The sequence below is a fragment of the Amblyomma americanum genome, chromosome 6 (assembly GCF_052857255.1).
Source record: "Amblyomma americanum isolate KBUSLIRL-KWMA chromosome 6, ASM5285725v1, whole genome shotgun sequence".
NCBI lineage: Eukaryota > Metazoa > Arthropoda > Arachnida > Ixodida > Ixodidae > Amblyomma > Amblyomma americanum.
The window spans coordinates 10,517,105-10,535,681 of NC_135502.1; the positions used below are offsets into that span (position 1 = coordinate 10,517,105).

Consider the following 18,577-nt stretch of genomic DNA (forward strand, 5'->3'; position numbering starts at 1 on the left):
GAAAGCTGTTAGCGCTTTGGTCTAGCCATATACCCTACATTCTGCCGCTGGACCACCCTCGGGTTCCGCATTTCTCTGCCTTCGTCATAACCTCCTCCTTCCACCCTTCCACCAGGAAGAACCCTCTGGGTTCTCCCTATGGGTTCCCTCTGGGCTCTTCCTGAGGCAGCCACCTTCCGGTTCGCATTCCTGCGCTCTTGCCACAACCTTCCAAGCCACTAGGCCACCCATCGCCTCCCACCCTCTCCCTCGTCTCTCCCAAAAATTGAGATCATTTCCCACTCTCCGACCGGTGTGCCTTCTGCGACCCAGGTTGCTCTTCCTGAGCGGCCAATCATTAATTTAACTGCCACCTGCCACGGTGGCCAGTTTGCTCACTGTCCGGTGGGCAGGTTGTGATGACGTAGCAAGGTCACGTGACCTAGGTGGCCCACCTGCCTTCTATAGTTGCTCTCAGGGGACCACCTGCCAGATCTGCCATACTTGTGAGTTTTTGCTCACAACGCCGACGCTGACATCGTCGACCCCGGATTTTCTGGAGAAATGAGCCTTTAACGCTATCGCGTTAATATCCAGGCAATGGTGTTTTTGCAATGCTCTGAAGGTTTCACTTTCTTTTGCGAGCTTCAACAAAAACAACTGACATTTGTACAATCTGCATTTCACGTGTTACGACCGACATTACAGGGTTAAACATAACCTTCTGCGGCTCTCATACAGCAATGCAATGTAACCATCGATCCCAAAGGCTCATTTAATAGCTAATGAACTTTTTTCTGTGCTGTTAAAACCAGCGCGCTCTTCACAATGCATATATGATGAAATGAATTTGTCATCGCCACAAAACTGCTTTTGTGTTGCTTCTAAAAGATTTACAAGCCATAAGAGAAACTAAGGCGTTCTGAGCGTTTTACGCGGCATAGACTTAGGTAGTCCCGCCTCCATGGCTCATGCCTGCTATCCCATTTCCCTACACTGTGTCTGAGGGAACAGATTTAGTTTTATTAACGCGTGCCGAGGACCAGTATTTGTTGGCTCAGACCTTTTTTACTCTTTGTCTCGTGGTCGATATAAATAATAGAAATTAGTGCCGTTTAAATCAAGCATGCCTGATTACTATTATTATTATTATTATTATTATTATTATTATTATTATTATTATTATTATTATTATTATTGTTGTTGTTGTTGTTGTTGTTGTTGTTATGAGGGGAGGAGGAGGAGGAGGAGGAGGAGGAGGAGGAGGAGGAGGAGGAAGTAGAAGAGGAAAGGCAGCGAGGTTAACCGGAAGAATAATCGGTTTGCTACCCTACACTCGACTACTGATCCGGAGTTCCCGGGTTCGAACCCGACCGCGGCGGCTGCGTTTTTATGGAGGAAAAACGCTAAGGCGCCCGTGTGCTGTGCGATGTCAGTGCACGTTAAAGATCCCCAGGTGGTCAAAATTATGCCGGAGCCCTCCACTACGGCACCTATTCTTCCTTTCTTCTTTCACTCCCTCCTTTATCCCTTCCCTCACGGAGCGGTTCAGGTGTCCAAAGATATATGAGACAGATACTGCGCCATTTCCTTTCCCCAAAAAACCAATTCCCACTCTCCACTTTGAAACCTGTCATGGTTGGCAGGTGGTGATACATTTATTTGAACGTATTTAATTAATCTAGTTTAATCAAGTTATTTGAGTAATTAATTAAAGATATTACGGCTGACGCTGTACATTCCACGGTAGAATGCGGGGCTATATTGCTAAACCAAAGCAATAACAAGTTTCGTTCTAAAACACAAAGTACCGCGGCAAGAGCAGTGCGCCCTCAGGGGAAGCATTGCCAAGAAAGGCGATGAAGAACGAGTTGTACGGCACGACACACTGTTCCCTTCACTGCCAGTGGCAGGAACACACATACGCAAATATGCAGTGCACAGCATACACAGCTGCCTTCCCCGCCAAAAGTCAGCCAGCGCCGGTTGGAAGGAACACGCTCCGTGCCAGCGCAGAGAAGCGGGGGGGGAGGGGAAGGGAGGGGGTACTGCGCTGTGGTCTGATATACGGCGCTCGTGCCGCCGTCTTCATACAAAGCAGCAAGGGAGGGGCGCCGCCTCGCCATGCGTACTGCGCCGTTTTGTCTTCGCCGCGAGCGTGTACGGTGGAAAAGGAGGGGTAGGGGGGGGGGGGGGGGGGGTAGGGCGGCGTTGTCCCGCGCCATCTCGGTTCGATATGAGTCCGGCCGGTCGCCCGCGCGGCATACCAAGGCGCCCACCACCGCAGTCCATCGAGGGCACAGCGTGCGCGATGCGTGGAAAACCGAATTTCGGCGCCGCCGTCTTGGGCGCTGCTCTGAGCCTCTCTTTATTCGGGCGGCGCGCGCGCCGTCCGAGCAGCCGATATTCAATATGCACGGCAAGACTCTCGCAAGGTACCCCCCCCCCTCCCCCTTCGAGTCCCCCGACCTCTCACTGCTCCTTTTTTTGCTATTCAGAGTGTCTCTCCTTTATCTGGTGGACGTCGGGAAAGAAGCGGACGCGTGACTCTCGGCACTTGGGAGCTCCTGGGACACCCAGCCCGAAGCGGACGAACGGGCGAGGTTCGTTTATGCCTATTCATGGCCGCACTCACGGCGTGGATTTCTTCTGCGCGAAAGGGCCGCGCCTTCAAATACAGGCCGTGCTTTGCGACACCAGACGGCGGGGGAGCCATACAGTGCAAGTGCACCGTGATTATGCCTCGTCGCACGCATTTTCAGTTCACAGCCCTCTTTTTTTTTCCTTTTGCGTCGACCGGAAATGTCGTTCAGTGTCCAAACGAAGTGCTGCGCAAGTGGCCCCCGCCTTCTATCGAAATGGGTGGCACCTCTGACGAAGGAATGAGTGCGCATGGAAGTCACGTATGTTCGGCCAGAGGGACGACGGTGAGAACGTTCCAATAGGAGCTGATTGGAGAATCACTCCGCACTATGATCATCGCGCACCGCTTCTGCAACCAGTGCGAGCGCAGACAGCGACAGCGGCCATTTCGGAGCACAATAGCCCCCTCAGGGATTTAGAGGGGTCAGATTTCAGAAACGACTGCATGCAAGACGTCCATTTTAGCAGCTCTCACACACTGAAGGGGACTAAGTAATGGGCAAACTGCCTGTCCAGCACGCTGGACGCGTTCGAGCTGCAAATACTCCACATCAGAATAGTTTAACAACAAGCTAGACCAGATTGGTAGTTTAAGCTACTAAATACGAGATTAAACGAGTAGTCGCTGATGATGAAAGTGTGCCCTGGACATTGTAATCAGCATACGATGTCCAGAGGAGGCGCAGAGGATGCCAGCAGATCGTGTCCTGATTAGAGAAGCAGTAGAAAATATGGCTTCCGCTGGAGGTCCGGCACAGATGTAAGAAAATGAAGCCCATTTTGAACTGAAACTGAATACGCCGCTATCGGTGAAAAGCCGGTCAGAGAAGCATAACTTACAAGCAACAATGGTCAACGGAGCGTACGCATAGCACTTTCTCAACCAGCCACATTCGAAGTGCTTGTCGTTAGCCCTTCTCAATCACACAAACAAAAATTCATGAACTTCTCCATTGTAACGATGTGGCGACAGTAGTCAGAATACCAGAAGCTATCAGTAGCCCATCAGTAAATACTGCTTTCTGCCTTTCCAAATATATATATATATATATATATATATATATATATATATATATATATATATATATATATATATATATATATATATATATATATATATATATATATATATATATATATATAAGAACGACGCCCCCTCTTCCCTTCCCACAAACCCACGCACAAATACACGCCTAGTTTACTTGCTTCTTGTTTACTTCCACAGCGCCTGCAGCGCAGCTTCTACTATCGGCAAATTAATAACGCCTCGTCCTTGAAACAGCAAGGGTATGTATGCAATTCCTTATTATATTATGACCCGTAGGGCATTACGCATTGTTAGAATGTTGATACACGTTCGCGTCGGCTGGAAAGGCACGACAACGATCTCTTCCGCGCGCGCTTACGCCGCGAAGCCGGCGACGAACTTCTTTTCCGACTTGTAAATGACAGCTGAACGCTAGAAGCGCCTGTCCCTCTACGTCCCTGCTGCATATTCTCCACACTTTCACGCTGCTCGACGAGGAACCCGCGAGGCGAGAACTAATTTCCGCTTTCGCCTGGCTCCGGCAATGGTTCGGCAAGTCATATCCGGGCACGCTGCGGCGACGAACCCTCTCATTACGAACTGCGCGCTACTGTGCGACCCAAAGCTCCATGTCGAGCGCCAACTATTTCGCGCTTCCATTTCGTTATTCCCACTGCAAAGATACTTCGCTTCATCGAAATCAACCCGATTTCTGCGCGCGCAGTGATGACTGGGTGCCAGGACCAGGAAGTAAATGCGATTAGCATTCACTGCAGCGCAGTCATGAGGCTCCAAAAAAGAGAAGCTTTCTTTCCTACCACACACACACACATAAAAATTGTGTGAAATCGGAGAGATAAATCCCGAAACTATAAGAATGGGGCCGACGCTTTCTCGGCCACCACGGATAAAAGCGTGGCAAAAACATGTCACGGAGGAGACAACCAAGCGTGCAACCCGAAGAAAGACGCCTGGCAGTCCGACTAACACCGCTGTGGCGCGAGCAAGATGAGAAATCCAACACGCACTTACCTCCCCTGTTTTCACTATCGGCCGGCTTCACTTGAATTGGACGGTTCATCTGAAAAAAGAGACAGGGAAGAGAAAAAGAAAAAAAAAACGTCAGAAAACTCTTCGCTTATTTCACCGAACAACAACAAGTAGGTGCATATTCTTGAAAGATTTAAACATATGGGGCGTGAAAAATATATTAAAGAATACTTCAGGGGTTCCGTGATGTGAAGCTCGCCCCTGTAATACACTCTGTGCCACTAGAACCACACTCCGCAATGAAACGAAGAGGTGGGTCAACTGGTCCTAAGCTGATTGCATCGAGCCGTTCGCTCTCAAAAGCCGTTCGTGGCTGGCCCATTAAATAACCGAAACCACCTGCGTCGCTTTGGTTCACTCAGGCTGTGCATGATGACTATAAATTTTTTTTACGCCGCTTCAACCACCCCGAAGAAGGCATTGGCCAGTCCACTGCGATTATGGCCGTCTGCTGACAACAGAACGGGGGTTTCGATAACCAAGCAGCGTCGGCTGTCTTTTGGCTCGGGCAGATATCAGTTAGCGCTCTGGATAGCGTTGCCTAAAGATGAACGCACCAGTTCACGACGAACAAACGCACACAACCGAAAAAAAAAACAAGAGCAAAAGCAAGAATAGCACGAGAAGACTGCTGAATGCCGACTTTTAGTCCTAATTAGCGCTATCCTTAACACAGAAAACTACTCAAGCGCATGCGCTGTTTTCGTTTATGCACTGCATCAGAACGTTACAGACTCGGAATTAAACAACTGCGCCAGTAACGCTGTCGATGGTGGCAGACGACACGCGAAAACAGAAATTAAGGACATCTGAGCAAGGCCACGAAACTTAACTCGTTGTCCCATGCTCAAACGCATGCAAGAGTCGCGTTGGATACGGAAAATTCACAGACGATAAGTGCGAATCATGCGGCGAATATGCGTTAGCTTTAATGTTCTCATCAGCATCGTTAGCAGCCGCTGCCGCTGAAGGGTTCAGACCGTGCGAGCCGGTGGCATGATCCATTCCGTCAATCACCATGCGACACGCCGTACACCATCTCCACTCTTTCCACCCCTGAACTCGGACTAGAGACCCCGGAGTCCTTCGCCAACAGTCGCCTGCAATCCTCTCTGCCTCTACCCGCTCCCGCTAGCTCTACGCCTCCCTCATCTCCCCTAAAGTGGAGGGGGGATCTTCCTCTCTCCACTTTGCCTCCTGCCATCCAAACCTTCCCATGCCGACGCCGAACACTTCTTGCGACAATGGGCGCTCTAATGTTAACGCATTTAAAAAAAAAGTGGAGAAAACTAACCCGCTTTCTGTGAAGAATTTCACATCGTTAAGATGACATCTGGCACTTAATAAAATGCATTCAGTGAGTAACGTTTCTTACTAATTTTGCACATGCAAGCTGGCTTTGCCGACTATGAAAGCGTTTTGATCCGAAAGTTGTTGCCAAAGAGGCACTACGCAAGAACCGAATGCCCACTCAATTCCGTACATTCATACGTCTGCCCGCCCGTGCGCATCCACAAATATCTCCTTTTTCGCACCCACTCAGCGTGGGCCTCCACTCAGGTGACGACATTTACTATCTGTGTACACTGGCTACCCACGCATTCGAGCACCTTGCGCTCAAGAAACCGCTGGGATATCCATTAATTTGCAAGAATTACCCATTCTTCGTCGCGTCCTTCCCAACCACATTCGCCTCGTTTCTGCGATGTTTTACATATCTCATGCACCGGTTGTGGAGGCGTTCCCAATTTCCTGCAATATGGAAGGCCAGACCCGCATCCTGTGGCAGGGCGAAGCTTCCTCTCTGTTTGCTCATCCATCACCTCGCGCACAATTCCTGCGCCCTCTGATGCGTGCGCATACGAACAAAAGAGTACACAGGAAGGAAATTGCCCTCTGGCATGAAATATCAGCGTCCATTAGACCACCGCCGCCGCATGTCGACAACGGGAGATGGTTTGCCTGAACAGATTCAGAACACGGTGAAGCAAGGCAAGCTGCAGCCCGTAGAGCTCAGTCACCGCGCGATCGCGGGCCGCCAGACTTTGTGGGACTCTCAAGAGAGCCGCGTGTAAGCCGGCTGAACCCGCTAGAAGACGAAAAAAACGCACCAGCCGTGAGGCGGAGCGTGAGATGCCGCCATCAGCGGAGGAAACGGCGGGACCTGTTCCTCATGGAGGGCCACGCGCGTGGCCAGAGGGCTGCAGGCACTCCGTCGTCTACAAGAAGAAGCCACCCTTTCGTCTGCTTCGTGTTCATCTTTTTGTTGTCTGCGAACACCGCTCTCGATTGGTCCACTTGCGGTCCACTCTCCTTTTTTTTTCTTGGCCCTAATATGGCGAATAACTCGCCGGCTGCGTCTTCGGGGCTCTCAGCCGCCGGAAATAGAGCGTCGCTTCCGTTTCCGGAGTGTTGCGTCCCAGAGATAGCGGCAGCGCGCCACTGGCTCTTTTGCGCTTTCTTGGAATTTTTTTTATTTCCTCGGGCTTCCTTCTTACAGCGCGCCTTTTGGTATCCCTTTCCAACTTCACTTTTGCGTGATGCGCCGTACTGTGGATTTCCACCCTCGTTCAAGCTGGCAGGCAGGCTTCGTCGACGCCGAAGCGCACGCCGACGGACGTGCACGATAATTTAATGCACGTTGCAGACGTGACGGTCGCGCTTATTGAGTATTCAAGCGATAAGAACAAGAAAGACCAAACCGCCTGTCAGCGGGAGAGCGCTGACATTTTAGTTCGGCGCGAAATGGCGGATCGATATTCTTTCCTCTTCCAAAAAATTCGCTCAATACCCGAAAAAAAAAGTTCGTGTGCTCACAGTAATATTTGGTGCTCTCAACTTTACATCTATCCTTCTCCAAGCCCTTTCGCCACCGGCGCTGCCTTCTGCGATCGAACAGTTCCTAGAGAGCGGTGAATCTCGGAGAGAGGTGAACCTCGGACGAGCAAAAATGGCGAATGAGAAACACTGTTTCCGCATCTCGCTCCACATCTTTTGCATTATCTGCAACCTACTCTCTTTTTCCATTCGCGCTATGTGCTTTCCCAGCCCACAGCCTAATCGAAAATAGCGGCGAAAATTTAGAGTTGACTTTCTTTCGGGATACTTATTTGCTGAAATTTGCTACGTTTTAGTTCCAACATAGTGTTCGTCTAAAGATAAGGCACCGGCATCGCGTATCCGTATGCAGCCCGCATATACAGTGACGAGCTCCACAGCCCGGTTTAAGCGTGCCATGAACTTTGGTTGCTTTGCTTTGATGTATAAATTGACCACGACATCGCCTTGGAGATCAACGTGAGTTTTATTCTTTGCTTGGTTCTTACGCAGCTTCTGCATACTAAGGCTTCAATGTGCCAAGTTTCCAACAACTCCTGCACCCAATGTGCAATTATTCATGATTAATTAAATAAGACGCGTTCAAAAACGGCGACGAAGAAATAGGAAAAAATACAGGACAGGCCCTAAGCGCTAATCCTTTTAATCAATAATAAACCACCATCTTTGGTTAAAGGCGCGAAAAAGGACAACACAAGACAGAAATGCGGGACGAGACGTTCAGTATTTCTTGCATGTTTTTCGCATAGACCATGTGGAAATCATACGCGGGATATACGCAGCCTGTACATACAACTCATGTGGAAACGTTGGAGTCCATACGAACTCTGTCTGAAGTCATGTGCATAACATGGAAATCATGTGAAACGTATGCGGAGAGTATACGGGAATCATACGAAAGATATGCACAAAGCGCCAATGACTTGTATGTATTTTCCGCATATTATATTTTTCTTTACTTGAGCACTTGTCATGTAGCATAATTTGGGGCTGGCGCTAATTTAGAGGCAGTCATTTAAGCTATTCCCCTGCAAGAACCTGTGAAGGCTCCCACTATAGTGCTGTCTGCTTTACCGCTCCCATGTGGCCGCAAATCGAAGAACTTTTTGTGTATACCATATGGACTCCGTATTCCCACAGTTCTATATGTGCCACTCATATGGATCGTTACAGTAGTGTACAGAGGCCACTTCATCTGTATATTGGTTGCAGCTCGACTCGTAACGAATGTTGCGCCCCTCGTGGGAGGTCGCCTCGTGATCGGATGAAGACAAGCCTATTACGTGGATTGGCGATCCCCACTGGTCACTAAATATATGCGATTATTTAGGTCAGCGAGTAAGCTGCGCAGCTGTGTTCATTACAGGTGTGACACGCATTTACAAAATAAAAAGCAACTCTCGAAACAATACGAAAGCAGGGACCCTTAGCGCCTATCACTTCTCAGGCGCCGATATGCGCACAAAAACCAGGACGTCTCTAAACAAAAGTGTGTGAGTCTAATGCTTAATGTATCTTCACCAAAAAGAGGAAATAAGGTAGGATAAAAAAAAACTCAAAATGTAAAACTTAAGACGGGAGAACAGAAGTGGCAAGTGAGAATGTCTGGCACCGGCCATAAGTTGCTCGCTGACCTTCAGAGAAGCTGATACTGAGACAAACAGAAACACCTTAATCCGAAACAAAACAGACCTGTACCAAACTCCCAGATTGAGCCCCGAAAGCGCCCGCATAGCTCCAGAACGGAAGCTAGTTTTAGTGACGTTCCCAAGCTGAGAGCGATTACTCGAGGCGCACAGCCTTCCGGGGAGTCTCGCCGAGACAGTTGCAACTTCGCGATATCCAGCTACGACGCCCATGGCAGGTGTAGGCGAGAAACGCTACTCGGAAAGGCGCGCTCCGGTGACCCCCTCCCCACGGCACCGCAACCTCGGCAGCCAAGCGGCACGGAGAGAGACGCCAACAAACTTTCTCACTCCAAGTTGCAGGGGCTCCAGAGCAAAGGTCGCGAGCGTCGGCTCCGCGACACTGCGTCTTGGGTCGAGGAATCTTGGCCGCGCACGCTTCTTTTTTTTTCCTAGCCTGCCTCCGCCCAAATCCTTGCGACGGCGGCGCGCTGGAGGCAGCGGAGCGCGCAGTCCGTCCGCAGAGAGCGCGCAGTTCACGGTCCGCTACACGCACCGCTAATACTCCGGCACCGAGCACGAGCGCTACGCAGGCTGGGGGAGGACGGCGAACAGTTCCTCGCACGACGTCCGGCTGCTATCCTTGGGGGTCCGCTCCCTCGGACCCGACTTTGCAATTAAACTTGGCCGAGAGCTGGGGCCAAACTCCAGGGCCGCTGGCGGTGCAGTCGGCGTGAAGAAGCAGGCCGCTTTAATTCGGCGCCACGTGCGCTCTCTTGCGGGCCACTCTCTGCGCGCCCTTTATTTTCGCCCGCTCCTTTTTTTTTTCATTTGCCTCGGACGCCGCGCGTTATACTCCGACAGAGCGAGATAGAGACGGGTGTGCAATTAGAAGGAACGGATGCGAGAGCGCGCGAAGGGCAGTGGTCTTCAGCAGACGCAAACACGAGTTTAAGCCCTTTAATCGGTCGGACTGGGGCTTGCCCCGGAGGCCCGCATAGGGCCAGAGTTAGCTTGGCGGCCGATGCTGTCCCGTTGCGACCATCTCGCCTCGGCGCCAGTGCTGATAAGCGGAGCCATCCGACCGGGAAAGCAAGTTTGCGCACAACAGCCGTTTATGAGTGTTGACGCGACGCGCCGACATCGAGCAGGCGCGGCGAGGCGCCAAGTTCGCGAGCTTTGATTGGATAATGCGCCGGCCAATGGAAGCCTCGCCTAGGGCCATCGGAGGCGACAAACTCGGTCGCAGCCATCGTAGCAGCGCTGTCTGCGGCTGTCGTGTCCGGTTAGCCGGCGACAGCATAGCGTACGGCTTAAGTGGGCGAGCCGGCAAGCCGACGCGAGCGCGCGCAGTTTCAATCACGCCGGCTGGCCACTCCGCGCAGGAATTAAGGTGACGCCGAAAAACAAGACGGAGCCGGCCGGAGGCGCTAATGGAATACGCCGGCGGCAACGCACGCGTCTTCCTCAGCGGGCGAGGTGGCAAATGGAATGAGCGCCGAGCCCTCCGGGTGGCCGGGCGCTTCTCCACAGCGCATACTGTGTTCGGCTCAGCCGGAACGCGCTCGTGCGACGAGACGCTCGGGCGCGTGATGACCTCGCGCCAAGTGGGAAGCGACCGGAAAATGGAAGCTGGCAACGTCGTTAGGCGAAGTGGATCGGTCACCGCTAAACTGGAATGACTGTGATAAACAGAGATGCGCTCCAGAGAGACGAAACCTTATAAGCAACGCTGAAGTACCCACCCACGTTACTTGGCACTTCGGTAGTGGCACCCGAAATAATTGCACGAGATAAACACCTCAAATCGCCATGAAGGAACCCCGGAATGCGTGTCGCAAAAACAGGATCAACCGAATTTGCGCGCAGATTGGGATAATCTTACTTTCTGCCTGTCAACTACACAAACGAAGAACAGCTAATGAAGTTCACCCGCCGCGGTGGCTCAGTGGTTAGGGCGCTCGGCTACTGATCCGGAGTTCCCGGGCTCGAACCCGACCGCGGCGGCTTCGTTTCGATGGAGACGAAACGCAAAGGCGCCCGTGTGCTGTGCGATCTCAGTGCACGCTAAAGATCCCCAGGTGGTCGAAATTATTCCGGAGCCCTCCACTACGACACCTCTTCCTTTCTTCTTTCACTCCCTCCTTTATTCCTTCCCTTACGGCGCGGTTCAGGTGCCCAACGATATATGAGACAGATACTGCGCAATTTTGTAAACTAGGAAGCGCAAAATACCTGACGAGGGACAAAGTAAGGGACACAAAAAAAGGTGACGTTTTTGTCCCTATTCTGTCCCTCGTCCGGTATTTTGCGCTTTCTAGTTTACAACATGCATCACCAACTAGACCGGCAGCTTGCTCTCCTGAACTGCGCAATTTCCTTTCCCCAAAAACCAATTATTATTATTATTATTATTGTTGTTATTGTTATTATTATTATTATTATGAAGTTCCTCCTGACTGCCTAAGAAAGTAAAAATTATCACAAACTCATGTCACACGGAGATGGTACGGCCTTATATCGTCGAGCAATAAAACTATAAACTTAGGAGAAATTTAAATTTCACAAAATTTGTGCGCAGTAGTGAAGGAGCCACAATCGCACCGACAAACAGACCATTGTCATGGAATCTGAGGGTTCCATCGCAAACACTGCAGCGAAGGGGCGCTTACGCCGGGATAAAAATACACAAACATATATAACAGCAGAGGAAAAACTACGAGAAGGACAAAACAAAAACACCGCCTCAAAATAGAAATTTATCAGCAGCTCGTCGGAAGGACCCCGACCAGCGAACTCTCCTCGAGTCAAACAGGCGCCTCGATGGCCTTTCAGCTCGCGCGCTGTAAATACGGGGCCCCGACGCAGGCTAATCACCGTGTCTGGGCGCAACAAGGGCCGAGCGCTGTGCCCACAGCCCGAAAGAGTGCGGCTCACCTCGCCCCCTCTCTCTTTCTGAAGCCACCTTCCACTCGACTTCATTGAAATTGTGCAGCGCCGCCTAGCCTAGCCAGCGCTGGAGTCAGCTAACCAGCGGCACAACACTGAAACTCTGCATGCCAGCAGCGATTCAAAGAAGTCGAGCAATCGCAACAGCAACCGCTATGCGCAAATAAAGCCAAAGGCTAATCGCAAGAAGCTGGAGCGTGCGAGGAACACCTGGGGAATTCCGCTCCGGCTGGGCTGATTACGCCCGCTCCAACTACGACGACGCTGCACGGTTTTCGGCGAGACGACGACGTCGGTGCCGCCCCTGCAGGAGGGGCTTGTCCCAGCGCTAGCTAGCCTGCGGCGAAAACGCCTTGCCGGGGGCGACCGACGACGAGAAGCACGCGCGCTATCGCGGCCTCATTTTTCAAGACGCGTCAACGCCAGCTGAGTCTATAATCAGGCTTCCCCGACCCGCCGATGCCCGCTGCCTTTAAAGCAACCGCTCTGGGCGGCACGCGCGAGCGCTCTGGCTCCGCGAAGGAGCTCCCCTTCACCCCCTCGTCACCCAATGTGGCAGGACTAGAGTCGTTGCCTACGCAGCATCGCCATGGAGTTAATCGCTGGCTCCCAGAGCGAACAATAGGGAATATCTAGGGCTGGGCATACCTAAAACCAGCAGAGAGTACTATAAACAATCTTTTCAACAATCCGCGCTTCGGGCCATCTCAACAGCGGAAGTTCGAAGTAAACAAATGGCTCAGCTCATTGACACTATGTTTATTCTCCACTAATGCGGCCAACGTACAGAAGATGCCCATTCTCGCAAAACAGCTATTCCTTCTTCCTTATTTTCTGCAAACTCACTGTAGTCATTGAACTCCTGGCATTCATTCCCAGTAAGCGTTAAAATGACAAGATGCCGGAGCACAACACCGGCACGGATTAATTCGTTACCCGTTTTAAATACGTTCATAGCGCAGAACGAACAGCTGCTTTTAAGCTATGCATCTTATTTTGCGTCTAAAATGTTTCAAAATTCCAGAAGGAGCTTTTAAGTCATTTAAATATTAACGCGATGATGTCAAGGGTCCCGTTAAGCGGTAAACCCGGTGTTGGTGGCGTGTCGAGAAAAGAAGGTGGCTCACTGACCACCTACGTCACGTGATGTTGCGACGCCATCACAGCCTGCTCACCGGATTGTGAGCAAATTGCCCACAATGACAGGTGGCAGTTAAGTTGATGATGGGTCGCGAGAGGTTGCTCGGGAATAGCAACCTGGTTCTCGCAAGCCCCACCGGAGGCTGTGTTTGAAATAGCCACCTGCCGGTACAGTGGCGCATCGCTTAACTGCTGCAGCACTGCGCCAGTAGGGTATGAACACTCCGCGTGATCCATGAATGTTAAGTAGGCAAAGGCAAATTCCGTATGTATGGGCCTGTAGGCAGAATCTAATCGACAGAGGACTACTTGCGCGGGAGGGATCTCTGATGTTATCGCAATGAACTCTTAAGGGTAGATTATGAGTTAGGTAATGGAGAAAGAAGGAACAGCACCCGTGTCCGCGGAGTGATACGCAAAAAGGACTCCAGACCGCCGAACGGACTTATTAACGCTATCATCTCATGCCCTTAAGCTGGATTTTATGTGTCTTAAGTATTTTCTAAGCGTTGATACCGTCTGTTCTTAAATCTACTCTAAGCAGAATGGAGTAAAAAGAGAGTAAGTTGTACTCTAATACACTCCGTTCCATAAACGTGAGTGCGCTCGAGGACATTGTATTCCCGTTTAACTCCAATATAGGAGTATTCGTTTTTAAGAGTGTAGGACGGGAGATCGCGAGTCTCCCGCTGCAAATGACATCTGTTTCGTCACACTGAGTTCTAGCAAGATTACACCTAAAAAAAAAAGATGCCAAACGTACATTTCATTCTATCCAGCAGGAAAAGTACTCTGGTCCAGTCGAAAAGTTCACCTGCAGCAAAAACTAGGGTGGTCCGTACTAGTTTCCGTCATGGAATTATCGAAATGTTAATATGCAGTGTAACGAAGCCAGAAAAGCATGATATGCGAACGTTGATAACTCAACGCGACTATATACAAAAGACGCGTAAAAGCACTAACGTAATAAACAGGTAGTAGAAGCTCTGTAGGACTGCCGAAACTCTCAGCGCCAGCAGAGAGCCGCTGAATTTAAAAAGTGAGCATCGAATCTGCTATTGGAGTGATTAGCTTGTATGCTGAGCCATGCTCAGCATTCAGTGATGGAGCCTACACTTGATCGCGTAGACAACGCAGTGCGCCTCTGATGTGGACCCTGAGAGTGAACGTCACCGAAAAAAAAAAGGATTGTGTGTGGCTCTGTATCTATGCTGTTCCTACTGCTCGTAAGTGCTGCTGAATTATGCAGAAATGCGACCGGACGGCTTAGAGGGCTGAGCGAGAGAAGAGATTAGCATTGAGCACTCATTTGCTAGAGAATTTTTGCTGAACACAGAGCGTTAAAAAATTACGTCGTTTAGAGAAACTGCGTTATTGAGAGCCCTTAATGTATTCTCTCTGCTGAGCCAGACAATTTGCCAATGGCAATAAAAAATTACAAAGCGAAATTCACGCAGGTTAAATCCGTGATATACATACAGCTACGCGTTGCGCTTCGTTTAATCCAAACTAGTTGTTTGTGCGCTTTAAATGCTGGGATTTAAGCAACGTTACGAGCCGACCCTAAAGAGACATCTCCTACCTGACGGCACTGCCCCCGCGCAATTCGACGCGAACTTGACAGTCCGACGGTAATCCGACAGGTGCACGGAACTCCGTGTCACAGTCGCGCACGAGAAAAGTTTGCGAAGAAAACGACATCAGATGGAAGTTCTGCTCGAGCGTAACGATTAAAGCTCAAGCTCAATGTTTTGCTTTCCCACGACGTTGCCATCGAATGCACAGAATGTGATGTACCGATTTAGTTTTCAATTATTTTGCAATCCTCCGTGGTGTTGTTGCTCCTGAACTACGTTTTCTTGCTGAAAAAGAAACGAAACAAAATGATTTAAGGATAAAGAACTGGGGGGAAGGTGGGAGTCATTTGCTTTGCCCCTCCTTAAGCTACTAAAATGACGATCAAATGTCTTAAAGTGCGACTTCTGTTGAGTCTACAGAATTTTCAGATGCGTTCCTTTTACTAAGCCAAGATTTGCGTCACTTTAAGAACAAGACGGAGGCCTGGTGTTTTTGTTAGTTAAACTTTCTTTCTATTCAGGTACAAAGAACTTCGCATCTGCTTCTAACTAGAACCTTCCGTGGAGTCTACATCACTTGTTTGCAACATCACTTAGGCGTCTGCTCTCTGCAGGCTCGTGATTCAAGGGTGCAAAGGAAGATGGCGCCCTATGACATAAGGAGGCAAAGAGAGACTTCGCGAGCATCGTCTCTCTCTCTCTCTCTCTCTCTCTCTCACACACACACACACACACACACACACACACACACACACACACACACACACACACACACACACACACACACACACACACACACACACACACACACACACACACACACACACACACACACACACACACACACACACACACACACACACACACACACACACACACACACACACTGCATGCTTGCTACCTGTTGCGCTTTCGAATCGCATGCTGCAACACGGTGAGATCGTGGGCGCCCAACACGCGCGATCTAGACATTTGACGTGTTCCTATGAATGCACACTCTTCAAGCAATAGGGCTAGTGAGCATGCCAACACACGAGTAGGGAAACAGACGACGGCACTCGACGTCACGGGACTTGTGTTTGCGATACAGAGGAAGCTCCCCGGCAATCTCGTCGGTAAATTGGACAGTCATTTGTTGTCACATTGCCTTTAGTGTGTTGAATACGTGAAAATAAGAATGGCCGTGGTATCTCACGTCATATACCACAATTATTATGCGCCATTGAACCTTACAGTGACTTCGTGCTTTTTCCGAATAAGCTCAGCAACAGACTAAAAATCAGTATTTTAGCACACGCTAACCTGTTTTTAAAGGACTATTTTGCCGCCATTTGCACTCTGGGAAGTTACAGAAGACAGCAATTCATAATAAAATTAAGAAACTGCGGACGCATTTCCCGATGATTTAACCCGTATGGTTGCACCTACACTGGTAGAGAGCCTGGCTGATACGAGCACGAAAAGGCACAAAGGAGCATGAGCAAAAAGATCGATTACCCAATGTTAAACGCGGTCGACATCAAATCGATGCCAGAGCACCTGCTGTAGGTGTTACACCTGCTGTAAGGCCCGCGTATCGTAGTGCTGGTGCATGCTTTTTATGCTAATTTCACTATTGCCATAGGCAGTGACTGTCGATATGCCCATTCCTCTAAGAAATAGTGCAAGCGAAGATAAGAACAAGATGGTTGCCGATCAAAATAAGAAAACAAAAATACATAGTCCACCTCGTTGCAGAGAGTACATGCAAACATTGTGGCGTAGCACAGTCTAAGACGGTTCCCTTGCGAAGATTTTGGCTTCCTGAGTTACGCGTGCTCTTAGTCTGGTTCGACACGATGAGCGCAGTGGTGTTGACCCGAGGGCGGCGCGTCAGCGTTCGTTTGATCACATACAGCTATGGATCAGCGGCACGGACTGTCGAGGCAATATCGGTACTCTTAATGACACACCGCCTCTATTTTGGTTAGTTTAGCTCAAGGCTGGGGCGCACACAAACACAACCCTTGCAGTACAAACGTCCTCTCACCCTCCCGTATGCTCGCCCAAAATCTTGGCGCTGCGAACGCTGCGGCTTCCGAACGATGTGGAAAGGAAATCACCGTAACACCCACAACGCTACGCTCTGAAGACCGTAACCTGGTCGTTGCCTTCACTTGAGAACCTTCAAAGGACCGCGCGGCGCGCTTCCTTTCGGGACGCGCCGGTTTCGTTAGGGTGCGCCAACCTGAATACCGTCGGGACGGAGAGTTTATTATGCTGCGCGTCAGGTTCTCCGTCATGCTCGGCTACATGTTCGACGGCAGTTTCGCCGTCGTTCACGGACGCTGTAGGCCTGACCCTGCCGAGAATTGGAGCTAAACGCATTTTAAGCTTAAAATAGAACACGGTCTTATAGTAACAGGGTCGACCTTGAAGCCGTCCACAATTTTAGGGTCGTTTCTCGGGCCCCGAAGTGACGGATCGAAAATCAGTACGGTGCTGAGCGCAGCCCAAGTGCGCGACAGCCGACCCATCACGTTCCAGCGGTCAGGCTTGGTCCAATTAGAAGCAAGGCAACCGTCGGCGGCGGTCGCAGCGAGCAGTACCCATGGCCCGGAGGCACTCGCCTGCACTCATTAGCGTGGCCCGGTGCGCTGCGCTTCGCCTAGTTGGGGAGCCACGCTGAACTTCACGGACGCACGACGCGCGCTTCCGAGCAGACCACGAACGGCCACCGAAGCCAGCCTAACGCGGCGAAAGGGTGATGCTGAGAATGCGCGCGCGCAACAATTGCACCACTTCTCATGTTTTGATCCAACGGTGACTCGGTTGAAAGATTTAGCACCAATCATTCCAGGGTCTGAATCAAACACGCCCGGGAGCAACAACACGCTGACGAACGGGGCGCAATGTATCGGTGTGTCGCCTGCGTGAAAAATTTGAGAACAGTTGCGCGTGCGACTAGTGCCACCCGGTCGAACTGGGGAGCACGTGTGGTGCCTCCGGTGTTCGCATGCTGCTAACGTTAACACCTTTCGGCCAGGTAAGGAGGAGGCGTCCTTCGTTCCGCTCGAAATGTCGGCGTTGAGCATGCAAAGCCAAGATTCATTTTATACCTCTGCTTTGCCCAAGGCACGAAAAAAGGCATTAACACCTCAAAGCAGAAACGTATTTATGGCTTACCCATCCCTCTTGTGTGTCGAACTACTCAAAGATCCAGTAGCAGCAAAACGGCCCAGCCAGGACCTGGCGAACACTGTTTGAAATATTTTCGCCGCGCTCTGTATAAACACTTGACACAGGCAGACCAAACTAACTGCATGATAACGTCACCATTATCTTCCATCCCTCCCTTGCACACTTACCCGCCATCTCCCTTGACCGCACCTGGAGAAGGGAGCCAAAGCAGCGTTCGGCCGGCGGCCGATCCCTCCCTCTTTTTCCTCATTAGAGCCTCTATCAGCCGCCGGACGGGCCTTGCCGCCATCGACTGGCGTTCGGGAGAAGCCGCGTGGAACGGCGAGCCTGAGAGGACGCCGCAGTTTTCGGTGCAGATTCGCGGTGCCTCTTCTCGGAGGCTCCAATTAACGGGGTCCCGATCGCCCCAAGAGCGGGGCGCGCCTGGTGCGGACAGCCGCCGACGACGAGTGGAACGACGAGAGACCCGATTCGAGGCCCCCTCCATCGGCGTTCAGTGAGGGTGAACACCTCCTTCTTCTCTTCGTATAATCGCTGTCATTCAGCGGCTGCAGCCCGCGCCATCGCTC

The 18,577-nt window shown here is 50.8% G+C and overlaps 1 protein-coding gene across 15 annotated transcripts in view; it reads right to left on the reverse strand.

Annotated features, from left to right (window-relative positions):
• Positions 1-18,577, reverse strand: part of LOC144136295 (CUGBP Elav-like family member 4) — a 522,488-nt gene that overhangs the window by 170,877 nt on the left and 333,034 nt on the right. For all 15 annotated transcript variants that reach the window (XR_013315588.1, XR_013315590.1, XR_013315589.1 and 12 more), the window contains exon 2: positions 4,682-4,730. Coding sequence is in view for 10 of the 15 variants with exons in the window: in XM_077668534.1 (XP_077524660.1) it covers positions 4,682-4,730 (49 nt within the window). In the remaining 5 variants the exon portion in view is untranslated. The remainder of the gene's footprint in view (positions 1-4,681; positions 4,731-18,577) is intronic.